The sequence below is a fragment of the Topomyia yanbarensis genome, chromosome 2, assembly GCF_030247195.1.
Source record: "Topomyia yanbarensis strain Yona2022 chromosome 2, ASM3024719v1, whole genome shotgun sequence".
Taxonomy (NCBI): domain Eukaryota; kingdom Metazoa; phylum Arthropoda; class Insecta; order Diptera; family Culicidae; genus Topomyia; species Topomyia yanbarensis.
Window position 1 is genome coordinate 8,054,508 of NC_080671.1, and position 14,448 is coordinate 8,068,955.

At 37.1% G+C, this 14,448-nt stretch overlaps 1 protein-coding gene across 2 annotated transcripts in view; it reads left to right on the top strand.

Annotated features, from left to right (window-relative positions):
• LOC131678918 (uncharacterized) overlaps window positions 1–14,448 on the top strand; it is a 402,100-nt gene that overhangs the window by 85,234 nt on the left and 302,418 nt on the right. The window contains exons 2-3 of one of the 2 annotated variants that reach the window (XM_058959359.1): window positions 3,196–3,578; window positions 3,648–3,932. In XM_058959359.1, the coding sequence (XP_058815342.1) occupies window positions 3,807–3,932 (126 nt within the window). In that variant the 5' untranslated portion in view covers window positions 3,196–3,578; window positions 3,648–3,806. Of the gene's footprint in view, window positions 1–3,195; window positions 3,933–14,448 lie in introns of both variants that reach the window. The other variant, XM_058959358.1, reaches the window with a different exon arrangement.

Genomic DNA, 14,448 nt, shown 5'->3' on the forward strand with positions numbered 1-14,448 from the left:
CTGGAGATTAAGTCAATTCTGCTAGATACTGAAAAAGTCGGCACACAAATCATTGACTTGTTAAAATTATTGGTGTTTTTCCCTTCACGCACACAAATATTTTAAACCAATTTTCTCATTAGGTAGTTTTTTTATTCAATTTGTTTATTTGATAAGGCAGGTTTGCGTTAGCTTAAAGGTGCCAATATTGGTTTGTTTTACATTTCAAATTACTTAAAACTAGGGGATTACATATTGTTTTTTTAATTAAACTAAGGAGAATTTATAGCTATACATATACACAAGGGGGTAATATAATTTTCGTAAGATTAGCATTTCTAGCAGGGAGATTTTTGAAGGAAATAATTTTTAACTAAGGCGGACAATTTTTAAAACTATCTTAAAACTAGGAATAAATAGAGGGCGTGATTTAATTTTGTAAAGATTCGGGGAGATTAATTAGAGTTATTTTTTGTGGTAGTAGAGTTGGGCATTTTCAATGAGATTATATAATATAATAGTTAGAACTAGAAGAGACAGAAAGAGCTAAATGCTTCGGGGAGCTATTCGGTGGATGAGGGGGGGGGGGGGGGGGTAAAGGGTGATACTTCTGGGTATAAGAGTCAGGGGAGGGAGGGTGGATAAAGATGGCAGGGAAGAAAGTCATTAACCTTCGTAGGTGTATGATACAGGTGGAATATAGCGTTTCTGAGAATGATAGGAAATAAGAGGGGCAGTTAAATTTTTATACTGATGGTTTTTGCGAAGGTGTATATAAGGGACATAGAGAGGACAGGCTTGCCAGCACATCTCGAACCGGGACATTGGGTGGTCTTCATCGGGCCCGGAGGGTTTCCATAAGCCGAGACCTGGCGAAACTGTACTCGGTGCACGCCCAGACAATGTGCTCGATATCGTGATAGCCGTTGCCACAAGCGCAGATACCACTTTCCACGAGCCCAATACGCCGGAGATGTGCATCCAGCGTATAATGGTTTGTCATGAGTCGGGACATCACACGAATGAAATTACGACCCACATCCATCCCCTTAAACCAAGGTTTCGTCGATACCTTAGGGACTATCGAATGTAGCCACCTTCCTAGCTCCCCATTGCTCCACGAGGTTTGTCAACTTTCGACGGTTCTCTGATGAGTAAAACTGAAAAATTCGTGGATGCAAATTGGTCTTTCAAAAACGTCACCTTCTAGGGCACCCACCTTAGCTAAGGAGTCCGCCTTCTCATTGCCCGGAATGGAGCAATGAGAGGGGACCCACACCAAGGTAATCTGGAAAAAATTGTCAGATAAAGCACTCAGTAGCTCCCGTATTTTCCCCAAAAAATACGAGGAGTTCTTTCCATGTTTCATCGAGCGCATCGCGTCAATGGAACTCAAACTATCCGAGACGATGAAGTAATGGTCTGCGGTAATGTGTCAATGACACCAAGGGTATACTGAATAGCAGATAGTTCTGCGGCGTGAACTGAAGCGGGGTCACTGAGTATGTAAGAGGCGATGAACTTTTGATTGAAAATACCGAAGCCAGTGAACCCTTCAATCATTAGGTAGTTATGTAGCATTGTGCAACATTATTACAAATGATCCTTCATAATCCAGAACCACCCATTACAAAGGACAAAAGCGATGGGGTTGTTTATTTATTGTTAGACCTATCCTAAGTGCTTTACTCAAAATTTAACTACATCTCGTTAGAATTTTGATGAATCATCTTCCCACGTTCCTACGACAGCTCCTCCCAAAATGGCATCATCCATAATTGCTCAGGTAAAGCCTACCGGCACTGACTTTCTAACCACCCTGATGCCATGGTTCCATTAGGTAGCCGGCTGACGGTACGAGCCCAGGGAATACATGATGCGAGATGACGGGAAATATCGTTTCTGTCGAATGGAAAATAAACAACATCAACCTCGGCGAATAAGATTGATGATTGCGCGCTAGAGTAGTGTATGCACTGAATATATTGAAATTCTCTGCCGATCAGCATGGGATTGACGATTGACGACGCGTCGCTGCTGGCATGGGTGGAGACTGAGGAGACGCCAGGATGAATACGCGATAAGATGCTCGTCGCGCGAATTTCCAACGTGCATTATCGTTTGCTTTACTTCAAATTACATCAGAGTGAAACGATGGCAGATGAAACTTTGAAGTGATGACTACACTATGTAATGGTGGCAAACGAAAGAAATTCGATTGCAGCAATTTTATTCCTCCATCAGATAAAAGTTTTTTTTTCTTTTTTCGTTTGAAGACGATGGTAAGCAAGACAAGTTTATTGCGCTTACACAAATTGTTGGTTTGCTTGCGGAATAGCATTTCACTTTATGGGAAAGTGCTGAGAGCGTCAATATGTACTGCTCCTTTTAAATTTGAAGAGTTGTTTGATCAGTTTTTAAATTACGCAAAATTACAAAAAAAATCGTATGTCACATTCATATATACAGCAAAGGTTAAATGAATGTCAACCGCAAAGAGAGCTGATATTTAGTTTCCAACCGTTTTACTCAGAGACAAATTTTTTTTCACAAGTACCCCGCAATGATGATGAATGCAAATTGCGCAAAATTTGTTACCCTCCTACGTGGGAATACCGACAGGAGATTGCCCCCGAGATCTGCACCACCGAAATGTGTTCCTTTTACAGCAAAGTAACGACCGAAGAAAAAGAACCCACTTTCACGAGACACGCTCCTTGATGGTGAAAACTGAAATCCGCAGCAGAAATTCGCCAAAGAAAGTTTCATTCCGCGTAAGCGGAGTGCTATAAATCGCTGTATTCCATCATCCTGGCGTTTCTTCGGATGACCGTTTTCGGTGGATCTTGCGGCAAAAAATAACCCGGGAGGGATTTTGGTGGATAAATATAGTAAATGTCCTGCTGGAGAGCAATCGAGAAAGTTTTTCCTTCTGCGATAAGCACCGGAAACTATTCTGTCGCCCAGTAACGTATTATGTTTAATCGTGCCATCGGTTATCTCGGGAAAGAAGCGATTAATCAAAACATGGAGATTGAAATAGTTTGCCAAAAAAAAGCTACGTTAATTAGATTTTCGGATAAAATTCGCACAACTCATAACGTTTCAGTAGTTTTGTACTAGGTATCACTTTTTATAAGCGGATTAAAGTGATTGCAAAATTGCAACACCGATTTTCAGAACATCTGCCGTTATACTCGTTTTTTCTTCTTTCAGATTAATAATTCTCTCATAAAACATCGAACTCGACCCACCAATATTCTGGGTTGCCAATTCGCCATCATCACATCCTGCCAAAAAAATCCAACCTGATGGAAACGTTCAGAACCGTAGTAAAGTGAAAACACAATAAAACTGTAATCCGAATAATGCGACCATAGTAGTGAGCTTCGTTGCAAAAGAAAACCGTCGACCGATTGTGGTGTGGTGTGAAGTGTAAATATTCCAATTTTTTATTCTTCCAACCAACGTATAACCGCAACAGAGAAAAAAGAAAGTGTGGAAAGGAAACCTAGCGGAGGAAATATTTGATTTATTCGTGGAAAGTTCTAGGAAGATAAATATTCAATTCATTTCCCATACTGCTTCTTTTTTTCCTGGTGAGCAGAGTTTATCGTGCAGGGGCTGCAACTGTTGCAAGTTTTTATTCTCTCCTGGTCCATTCGAAGGAATGAAGCTTCGGAAAAATATGGTGTGAGAAGTGAACCAGTAAAAAGTGCATACCAGTATTTACGGGGTTTGTGGAAAGGGTTTTTGGGTGCCCCGTTTGGCTGGCGTGTGATAAAACAGTGCTTCTGAGGATAGAGTGAAATACTCAACGAATCATCATGCTGCAGGTGACGGCAGACCGGATGTCCGGAAGGCGTAGCAGCTCCATCGGATGTCGTTCGATCGTTGGCCGGCGGACGTCGATGTACATCAACCAGACCCAGCACGACCGGGATCCGTTCAAGGTGAGATTTCATTGAATTGGTTAGTTATTCTACATATTTCATTTTTTATATTGATTAAACCATATCAGGCGAGTAAACACCCAGGTCGAACGGGGGTAAAATCTTTCCCAGGCAGTCATAAAACATTTCTGGGGTCTGAGAGGCAGAGCTTTGCCAGAATGTCTTTCGTTAGCATTTGATTATCAGGAACTTCTATGAAATTACACAAATGCGGTTCTTGTTACACCACAATCAGCGAAGGCTTGAAGCTGTTGAAGAAATCTGCACTTCTCATTAGAACAGATGAGACGCAATATTTGAGATCGTTGCGCAAGACAGGTGAGCACTAAATACACATTGAAGTAATGCACAAATATCAACGGTCTCAAGCTGCCTCCAAGAGCTATTGTTGTTGTAGATGTAGATGTGGGTGCTTGGAAATCTCCAATGACAACCATTACCTCTCGATTTGTTAGTTATGATCGAAACAATTGCAAAATCAACCGTAGATTACGAATTTCTCCGGTTTAGCGATTGTTATATTGTAATTCACTCTATCAAAAACTGCAGATAATGTTGTGTAAATGCAGGATATCTGATATGATTTGTTACTTATTAACAAAGCTATAAATTTTTCTTTTAAATAATTTCTGTTCGTTTAAATTCAGGCCATTGAAAAGGGTAAAAAGTTTCAGCGTGAAAAAAACACTTTCTTGCGACTTTTTAGAAATTTGGGTGAAGCGCATTGATCAAAACTTTTGTACATTATAATGTATCATTTAGTTAATATTCTGTAATTTTTCTATGCAAAAATATCGACAGTAGACTGGGTGATGGAGATTTTTGTAGATCATCTCTGGAAAAAAACACGATTTGCGGTGTGAACTGCCATTCTAGAACTACTGAACCGATATATTTCAAACTTTGCATACTCATTCTATGTAAAAAATAGCTAACCCCTTACGTTGAATTTTCGAGAGAATTTTTCAGATAAGGCGGTCTTCTACTCTCACGATTTCGAAAAATCGATATTTTTTCTTTGTTTAATTTCAATCTACAAGTATCTGAGAATCGCCACAGAAAGCATTTGGTGAAAATCATATTCCTTGGCATTTTTCTGGGAACCGAAAGATACCCCCCCCCCTCCGGCCATTTCTGAGATACTAAGCGTGGTGCATCACGATGGTGCTTGTCTATAGAAAAACCATTGTTTAATGAATTCACCAGTCCATTCTTAGCGGTTTATGGATATTAGGGTGGGACAAAAATTAGATTCCAGCTCCGAGCAACTTTTTAGTTACCATTTGGACCCTAGAACAACTGTGCAAATTCTTAGCTCAATCGGTGAAACTATATTTTTGCGCCCACTGTTTAAAGTTTACATGGAATTTTGTATGGGAAAGTTAACTTTTACAAAATAATTCCTCCATGAGTCGCACATTACTTCCTAAAAATAAATCGTTATGTGGCTTGTATAGGAAATTTAACAAAGAAAAAAAGTCTCGAAAACCACGAAACGATCTGATGCTTGTGGAAAAAGTTATTAAGCAAAAACAAATTGATGCTCTGACGATTGAAAAAATATTCATTTTTTCTAGCACCACTGCTGTTGGTTGTCCAATTATACGCAATTTTGTTTTAATCCTCTCTTAACGTATCTAAATCGTTTATCTATACTATTTGGCCACTTCGCAAGGTTTTGAGTTATAAATTGAGCCTTCTTTTGTACATAATAAAAGAAAGTTAAAAATTTTATATATAATAAATCCGTCAGAAGCAGTGATGCTATGAACAGTGAAATTTTCATCAATCTTCAAGGCATCAATCGGTTTTTGTTTAGTAACTTTTTCCACAAGCATCAGATCGTTTTGCAGTCTTCTAGACTTTGTTTCCTTGACAAATTTCTTAAAAATCTGTTTATTTTTAGGAGATAACGGGTGGCTCTTGGAAGAATTAATTTGCAAAAGACAATTTTCCCATACAAAATCCCATGTAAACTTTAAACCGTGGGCGCAAAAATATAGTTTCACCGATCGAGTTAAAAATTTGCAGAGTTGTTCTGGGAGCTAAATGGAACCCAAAAAGTTACTCGGAGCCAAATTTTATTTTTTTCATATAACCATGTCCCACTCTACTGTACATAGGTTATTCTATGTATGGAGAACTAAAAAATCCGGATACACAATTGCATTACTGAAGAGCAGTTACATATTATGCAATGTGAACTGCCATAATCGGATTCACAAAGATCACATGATTAATACTCAGCACGCTGAATAATAACTATGTGATAACTGAGTTTTCAATGTCCAGTCAGTGCCCCGACTAGAATTCTGAAATTCGTATCTTCGTTGAAGTAGAATTAGTATTCCATCTTCTCCAGGAGACTTACATAGGGCAAAACTTTCAATTGTTCTAAATGAACTATCATTAAAATCTTTCGATTTCGAAAATAACTTATTTAATCAACGTTGAGACATGAGAAATTTGTACAAAGGCTTTTTCAGCCACTTTGCTTAGAGGATCGAATGGCATTTCTGTAATCTTTGCGAGCGTACTTAAAGCTTTCCGCAGACGAGGCAACACAACACATGCCACATAAAATATTAACTACGGATTTTTTTCTACGTTTTCGCACGCTACAACGGCAACAGCATGTTAATTGCTTGAACCAAATCATTCGCTTCATGCCTGACTATAGGATGAGAATAACTTAAAGATGTTATTTGCCTATTGTGCAATGAGACACTATATCGTAAGCCCTTGAAAAGGAGCTACTAAGGAAAGCTTGTCTACTTCTGGGTGATTATAAATTTTTTCTGCTTAAACATTTCAATATCATCCACTGATCCAAATTTCTGAATGCATTCACTTGGTTATTGGATCTGGTGAAGAAGTTTAAAGTATGCTGGGTGCAGGAATTACGGGATCTGAAGAAAATCTCAGATCATTTTCGATCTGACATGTTCAACGAGCCGACTCAACCCACAGTTAGTTGTGCAATTATCTATGAATGTTAATAATAACTACATATTTAGGATGCATCACAATTCAGCTCCGTATTATACCAGCACAACGGACATACTATATATTCAAGATACTTTCGCATATCCTCTAATAAGTCGAAACCAAAATAACAAGTTTATTTGACAGTCATCGTGGGCAATGTTGTCAGAAATTCGGTCGAAATTAAATTATTTGGCATGGTTGCGCACTTTGCGATTTTTAACCGTTTAAGTTTCATGATGGTACAGGTATATGGGAAATTCCTATGTGACCGCACTAACCAAGCTTGTAACTCCGAAATCGAAAGTCAGATCGGGATGCAATTAAATAGTAGTCAATTGAATCACTGCATCAATCATATCAAATTTGGAAGATGCTGGAAATCGGTCAAGAATTTTCGGAGGAATAGGTGTAAAATTAACTCTGAAGGTTCTCCGGGGCATTGAGACCGTCCTAGGTGGGCAATGTGATCAAAGCGACTACGGGTCTGAGAACCTAAGTAATTTAACACTCATTTTAATAAGTTTTGTATCTTCTAGATATCATGGTACTGCCAGTTTATATAGGGATTTACTTCATGATCGCACTTCTCAACCCGGTAATTCAATAGCAAGCATCCTATGGCTTTTACTTGAGACTAAAGGGTGTCCCACATTAAATAGCATCTCGGAAAAAACGCTGAAGAAAATTACCCTTTGGGTATTTTCTCTTGAAGATTTGGGTAGAAGTAGTTTGGAGTGTATTGTTTACACTATATCGCTGTCAATTTTTCGAAAGTTGGAAAAAATGTCGTGTGTGTTAACTTTCCTATCTCCCACTAGCTGGTAGTGATTTACAGAAAAAAGATGTTTGCATGTATTTAAACATTCATGCAAATAACTTGGTTCGAAAGTTGGAAAAAAATGTCGTCACCCGAAAAGCAACGAATTGATTTTGCGCAAGCACCTGGAAAATCCTCAACTCTCTCATCGGCCTATCGGAAAGAAACTCGGAATCGTGCAGTCAACAGTGATTCATGTGATTAAACGTTACTACCAAGCTCTGAGAATAGAATGGAAGGAGAAATGCAATCAGAACGGATGCTCTATTAGTGATCAGGATCACAAGCGTGTAGTGAAAGCGGAATCCCAAATGCTCCGGACAGAGGTGTGACCAAAAAGTTGAATATGTCCAAGCAGGGCCGCAGAGAGAAAATACGGGCCCGGGGGGGTACAACGTACGGGCCCCCACCAATGTGTATTGCCTGAGTACAAAAAAGTCAATGTTTGAAATCCATTGGAGTTCACTGATATTATGTATAGTACACTGAAATTTTATATTTATGTACCATTTTTTTTTCTAGTTCTTTGTAGTGCCAATGAAGGAAAAAACGTAGAGTTATTTATACTTTGGGAGCTTTTAATACCACTTCGACAGTTTTGGTGACTTTTTAAAGCGCCATTTTTGTTAATAGTATTTATAAAAGAAAGGAAATGGCAAGATTAAAGATGTAGTTATCACAAAAATTAAAAATATCTAAACGGCGATCAACGGCAAAAGGTAAAAAACAATAGGAAAACTAAATATTAAAAGAATGTACAAAAGAGCTAAAAACAACAAAATCAACCAAATAAACAAATTAAAGTCATTTGTTAGAAAATGTTTAATCGAGAAAAACCAAAACAAACTATAAAATATCACCATTTGTTCAATAATGTTCGACTTTTTTAATCTTGGCCATTTGTTTTTCTAGTTTCCTGCTTTCCTTTATCAATTGAAAGCAGGAAATTAGAAAAACAAACGGCGAAGATTAAAAAAGTCGAACATTATTGAACAAATGGTGAAAATAGTAAAAAATCGATAAGAATGTTGGAAATTTTTTTAGAATCAATGAAAATGAATAAAAACTACTAAAAAGAATAATAATATAGAAAACATTAATATAAAAAATACATAAAACTGAAAAACTCGATAAATCAAGAATAATAAAATTTATTTAACATTAAAAACAAAACATATTTAAAGCAAAATAAATAAAACGCTAAGAATGCATAAAACTAGAGGAGTAGGGGAACACGGGGCTATTCGGACCAACTTAAACAAATCGCCCTTTTAGGTGGATAGATGTGAAAAAAGTTACCGGTCAAAAGTTCTAATTGTTAGTTTGAAACCTCAGCTACATTTTGGTGCTATAAAAAGTTCATTTTCACCACTCAATGGCAGCGCTAGTCGACGATTTGCAAACCTCTACGTTTTTTCATCCTTTTACAATGTAGGGGTAATTCGGACCTCCCTACGGGGCAATTCAGACCATCATTTTTCTTTATTTTTTTTTTACAATGGAATTAAGTTTACCTGTGAGTTAGATACAAGAGACACTCCTTAAGAAGCAAAAAAAAATTGCTTTACAAAAACTTAATCTGGTATGTCACAACTGTCTATTGGCAGCCCATGTATTTCTTTGCTGTGGCGTGTGCAATGGTATGCGCAGCCGCAAGCCGCTGAACGGTGATTTACGGAATAGGGGGTCCGAATAGCCCCGTACGTTCATATCGCACAAAAGTGGTGAGCGTCTCGAAAATATCTGTGTTTTCACCCAAACAAAAATTATTCCATAAAATAGGAGCCTCAAGCTTTCCAAAACACTTATTTTTATTTTTTATTTTTCACTTTTATTTGTAGCTTTAATCACGGTTTTTCCATTATAATGATTTTTGTTTTGAGAATGACAAAACAACGAAACACGTTGCATCTCCTTTCTACAACGAACAAAGAATCAACTTCAACTGTCAAAATTAATGTTTCTGAACAGCGGTGCCACGAATATATACGATAGTCTTGTTATTTTCTGAGAAATCGAGGGGGCCGAATTACCCCCACTGTCTTAATAACCCCGGGTACCCCTATAAATAAAAGACAAGAATAAAACAACTATAGAGAAATTAAAAAAAATGGACGAACTAGAAAATTTTGAAAAACTGGAAAATTGAAATGATAAAAAGACGAAAAAGTAAAGGAAATTGGAAGTATTGAACAAAAACGGAGCAAACAGACAAAATGGAAAACGAAAAATAGTAGAAAAAAGCCAACGTGATATACTATAGAAACACAAAAATGAAGATATTAACACGAAAAAAATTAATAAAATGGATATTATTTAAAGAATAGAAAAACCACTAGAAATGAAATTTGAAATAAATTCAAACAACGAACTAAATGTAAAATTAAGAAAAAGTGACCATAGTGATAAGAAAATAAATCAAATGTTTTTTTAGGAAAATAAAGAAAAATCCAATGTTAACGTATAGGAAGAAGTCAATAGAAGAAGTACTTTCCATGTAGGTTAAATGGAAAACATGAAGAAATAACAATAACGAATTAAATTTAAGAAAAAGGTATAAAAAATAAATAAAATTTTATTAAATGAACAATGGGAAAAAACAAAACTACGATAAACGGAAAGCTAAAAATTAGAAAATGAGAAGGAAAATAGGAGAAATGTAAAAAATTAAACAATAAGACAAATTGGAATAAATTTGAATAAGTAAAATTGCTTTTGGAAATGCAAAAAATATGAGAAAATAGGAAATAGAAAAAGGCTATGGCAAGAATAAATATAGTAAATAGACAAATTCTAAAAATTAGATGAAGTGACAAGAGAAATAATTAAAAAAGCAGAGTATTAAAATATGAAACAATAAGAAAAAAATAAAGAATGCAGAATTTTCTCGAAAAATTGCGAATAAAGTTAAATAATAGAGAAAAACTATAAATTAAAGTAAGTGATAGTGATAGCAATAGAAAAAAAGCAAAAGTAAGGAACGTTAAAAGATGGATAAAATAAAAGTATGCAAATAGATAAAAAAGGCAGAATCTTACAATTGTAGAAATACAAATACAATCCACAACTTGAAAAAATAGATCAATGAAATTTTAACAAAATAAAAATGTAAATGTAGGAATAAAAATGAAAAAAAAATCAGTAACAAGGATCAAATTTCAAATAAGGGTTGTGGTTGGATTTTACGCTATGCTGGTTTCGAAAACATTCATAATCCTACAAAAACATGAATTATTCTTTTATTTGTGTTGGTGTGTTAGCACTCCTTAAAATATTTTTTACAAGAATGTTTTCTAGAAATAGTTCAAAAATAAAAATAAAATCGTTACGTTCAGGAAGCGACGTTCAAAATCTCACGCTCACTCCTCCAAAACGAAAAGATTTTGTATGCGGATTTAACTTGCTACAGTAGTTAGCTAATCCTGCTAACTAGTAGATTTAGTTTAATAACATAGTTAAATTATCTCTTCGAAATCAATCAAACACAATTTAGCAATTTAGTTGAACGTATGCTTCTTAGAATCATTGGCAGCTGCAGGATTGTGAACTGAGAGATCTTCTCTTCATGCTCCATGACATATAAAATTCAAAACAAAACTATTAACACTATACTCGTCACGAAAGGGGCTTGTTGTGTACGCAATTTGCTGTTATAATGAAAATGTCGATAAAAGGCCGTATTTGAAAGAATTGCAAAACGTATTTATTTTTTTCATCCCTGGCCTCTTTGCTAGGGGGAATTGGTGCTGGAAACACTCACAATGTTGAAAACTACATATGAAAGTCGCTAGTAAACTGCCTGGCTAAAGTTCTGGAAATGTTTGTACGTTGCTTCTTCCAACATAATTGACGTATGTCAGCAGGGATTTGTCAAAGAAACGTTTCGCCACTTCGAACATGATGACGTGCATAAGTCTTCTAATTCCAACTGTCGAGAAGCATCAACATGTGGCGGTAATATATTTTACTTTCATTCTCCCACAACATTACTGTTTTGAAACTGCAGGGACTAGGTTTTTCTGGATGGATATCCAGCTCTCTGCATTCTTACAACGATCCGCTTTCTTTAGAATTGGTACCACATACTCAAGCGCCTTCGAAACGCCAACCGGTGTACCTCAAGGAAGTCACTTAGGGCAACTTATCTTTCTCTTGTTTATCAATGATCTCTGCATCCGCAAAAGATCCGGAAAACTACTCTACGCTGATGATCTGAATATCTTTCGTTCAATTTCCTCAGGACTCAATTTTACTGTGCTCCAACATGATATAGCCAATATAGAGGAATGGTGCTTGATGAACGGCACACGCCGAAAAAAGCTACGTCATTTGAGTATGACCCTTTTACAAAAATGTTTCGGTATAATCTCGTATCGGAATATGATTTTTATAGATTGTGTATCAATGAATGGCAAACCAAACATATTAAATTTTAAATTTAAATTTTTGGATTAATTTCGAATTCTTTTGGTATATCAAGAGTTTTCGATGACTCATTTGACCAATTGAGCTCTCAAATAGAGGTAGGGTTACCGCCTCTAGTGGTACTTAGACCAGCGGAATTTTACTGAGCAGGGGATAGACTTCAAGAGACACATGCGTATGCGTTGAAATCAATCAGAATTTCGAATTAAAGTGATCACTCGACAGAATTTTGGAGCGCTTCTATTGCTTTTTATTGTATGAAACGCTTAAAAACAAATAAATATGCACTGTTTTACTTTTTATGTAGCTCGTAGCACTAGGAGGAAAAATATCTTTTTTTCTTCACATTCACCGTAGAGTGTAATGTTTTGGTAAAGCACTTCCTCTTTCTGTGCCGTTCACATTTAGTTGCATGTTTTTGCATTTGTTTATAGTTTTGTTGATTTAGTTGGATGTAGTGATTGGTTTTCTCGGATATTCACAAAGAATCCAAAAGCACCAGCCACTCTCGCTGTGAAGGATAACCCGAGCTTTGCTCTGTTCCTCAATAAACAAACACGGGGTGTGAAATCACACTTCAGTTTCTTTCGAGAATCTTTGTGAGGAACATTAATCCGTTGAAGCGAAAGTTCAATGGGGTAAAGTAAACCCAAATGGCTCTTTTAAAATATTTGTCAACGCCAAGAGGGGCCCTCCTTAACAATTAGGGCCTGCACGCAAAATTGCAAAATAATCCAATGGATTCTTCCGGGCGAATTCGGATTTACCTGAACGAAGGAATTCGCCTCCGAAAACCGGCGTGGCAACCCTAAGCAGGGTTTTTTTCTTTCAATAATTACTTTCGATACTAATCCAGCGCTTTCGAAGATTGGAAATTTAATAAATCAAAAAAATCGATTTCAGATTGGCGAAATTTGAAGACAACCTCATGACTTCTAATCAAACCATTTAATTATTTAACCCTTATAAGTCTGATCATATTTTTGTTTCGATTATAGACATTTTAACCTTAAGGTCATTCGCTTCTTCATTCAGGTTAAGAATTTTCCTATAACAAATCTCTATTCCTGTGTGCGGGGTTGGGATTCGAACCCAGGTGAGCTGCGTACATGACATTCAATGTACAAATTCCGCTATGCCCGCTCGAGTCTGATCTGGTTTCGATACGAGAATTAGGTTAGTATAAACATAGTTGATATCAAATATGCAGTAGTTTAGAATTTTCGCTATTCTAGTTATCTCATACACAAGATATTGAATTTTTAATTGTATTCTCAAATAAATTTTTGTCGAAAAAGTATTTGTCAAAATTTTAGTTTCTATTAAAAATCCGGGCCCCTTCAAAGCTCCGGGCCCGGGGGGAAACACCCCGGTCCCCCCCCCCTCTCGGCGGCCCTGTGCCCAAGTCCTTCGTTCAGAGAGCCAAGGACCGGGCGGGATTGCATACCTAAAAAGTGCAGGAAGCTCCAAAAAGTGACGAACGGTAAAATAAGGTGTGAAAGAAACGGGCCTGAAAACTGTACATACAGATGATTCTGGCAGCTTCCAGGGCTACTGTTCTTTATCGCCCGCACAATTTTGATGTTTCGGAGGAAGTCAGGGCGCAGAAACTTTCAAAGTTTGCCAATAAATACATGCCGCTTTTTTGAAAGGAAAAATCCTGGAAACATTGCACAGTTTCGGAGTGCCTATCCAGCAGATCTTTTCCATAACTTCCAACGAAGTGACGGTTCGTTTGCTAAAGACAGAATTAGAGTAAACCTTGTTGGCAGAATTCTTCTTCTTAGAATTCTGTTTATTTTCTGTCGGCCTATTTCCGCTACGAGGCCAAACACCGACGCTAGAGAGGTGACACTCCCTTCTATCTGGACTGGATATCGACCCATCAACTCATGTACCGGGGACCAACGGCTTTACTTCCCTTCCGAAGGAAGGCGTGAGCTCAGATTTTTCTCACCTCTGAAAAATCTCAACGACCTGGACTGGGATTGAACCTAGACCAACTGGGGTAAGTGGTGGTCACGCTTATCACCCAACCATCGGCGCCGTCATTGGCAGAATTCGAAGAAGACACTGACGACACATAACAACGCGATCTGACAGATGGGTTATGCACTGAGATCAACGAGATGTTGGACGTGGTCCGTTGTGCCATGTATTCTCTTCAGCTGGATGTGGTCAATAGTAGTCATGAATCTGTCAAGAAAGTTACTGGAGTGGAAAAAAGCAAACTTACCTGATACAAGATACATTTCGAGTTTGGTGTGTGAATGCTTCGAGAATTCT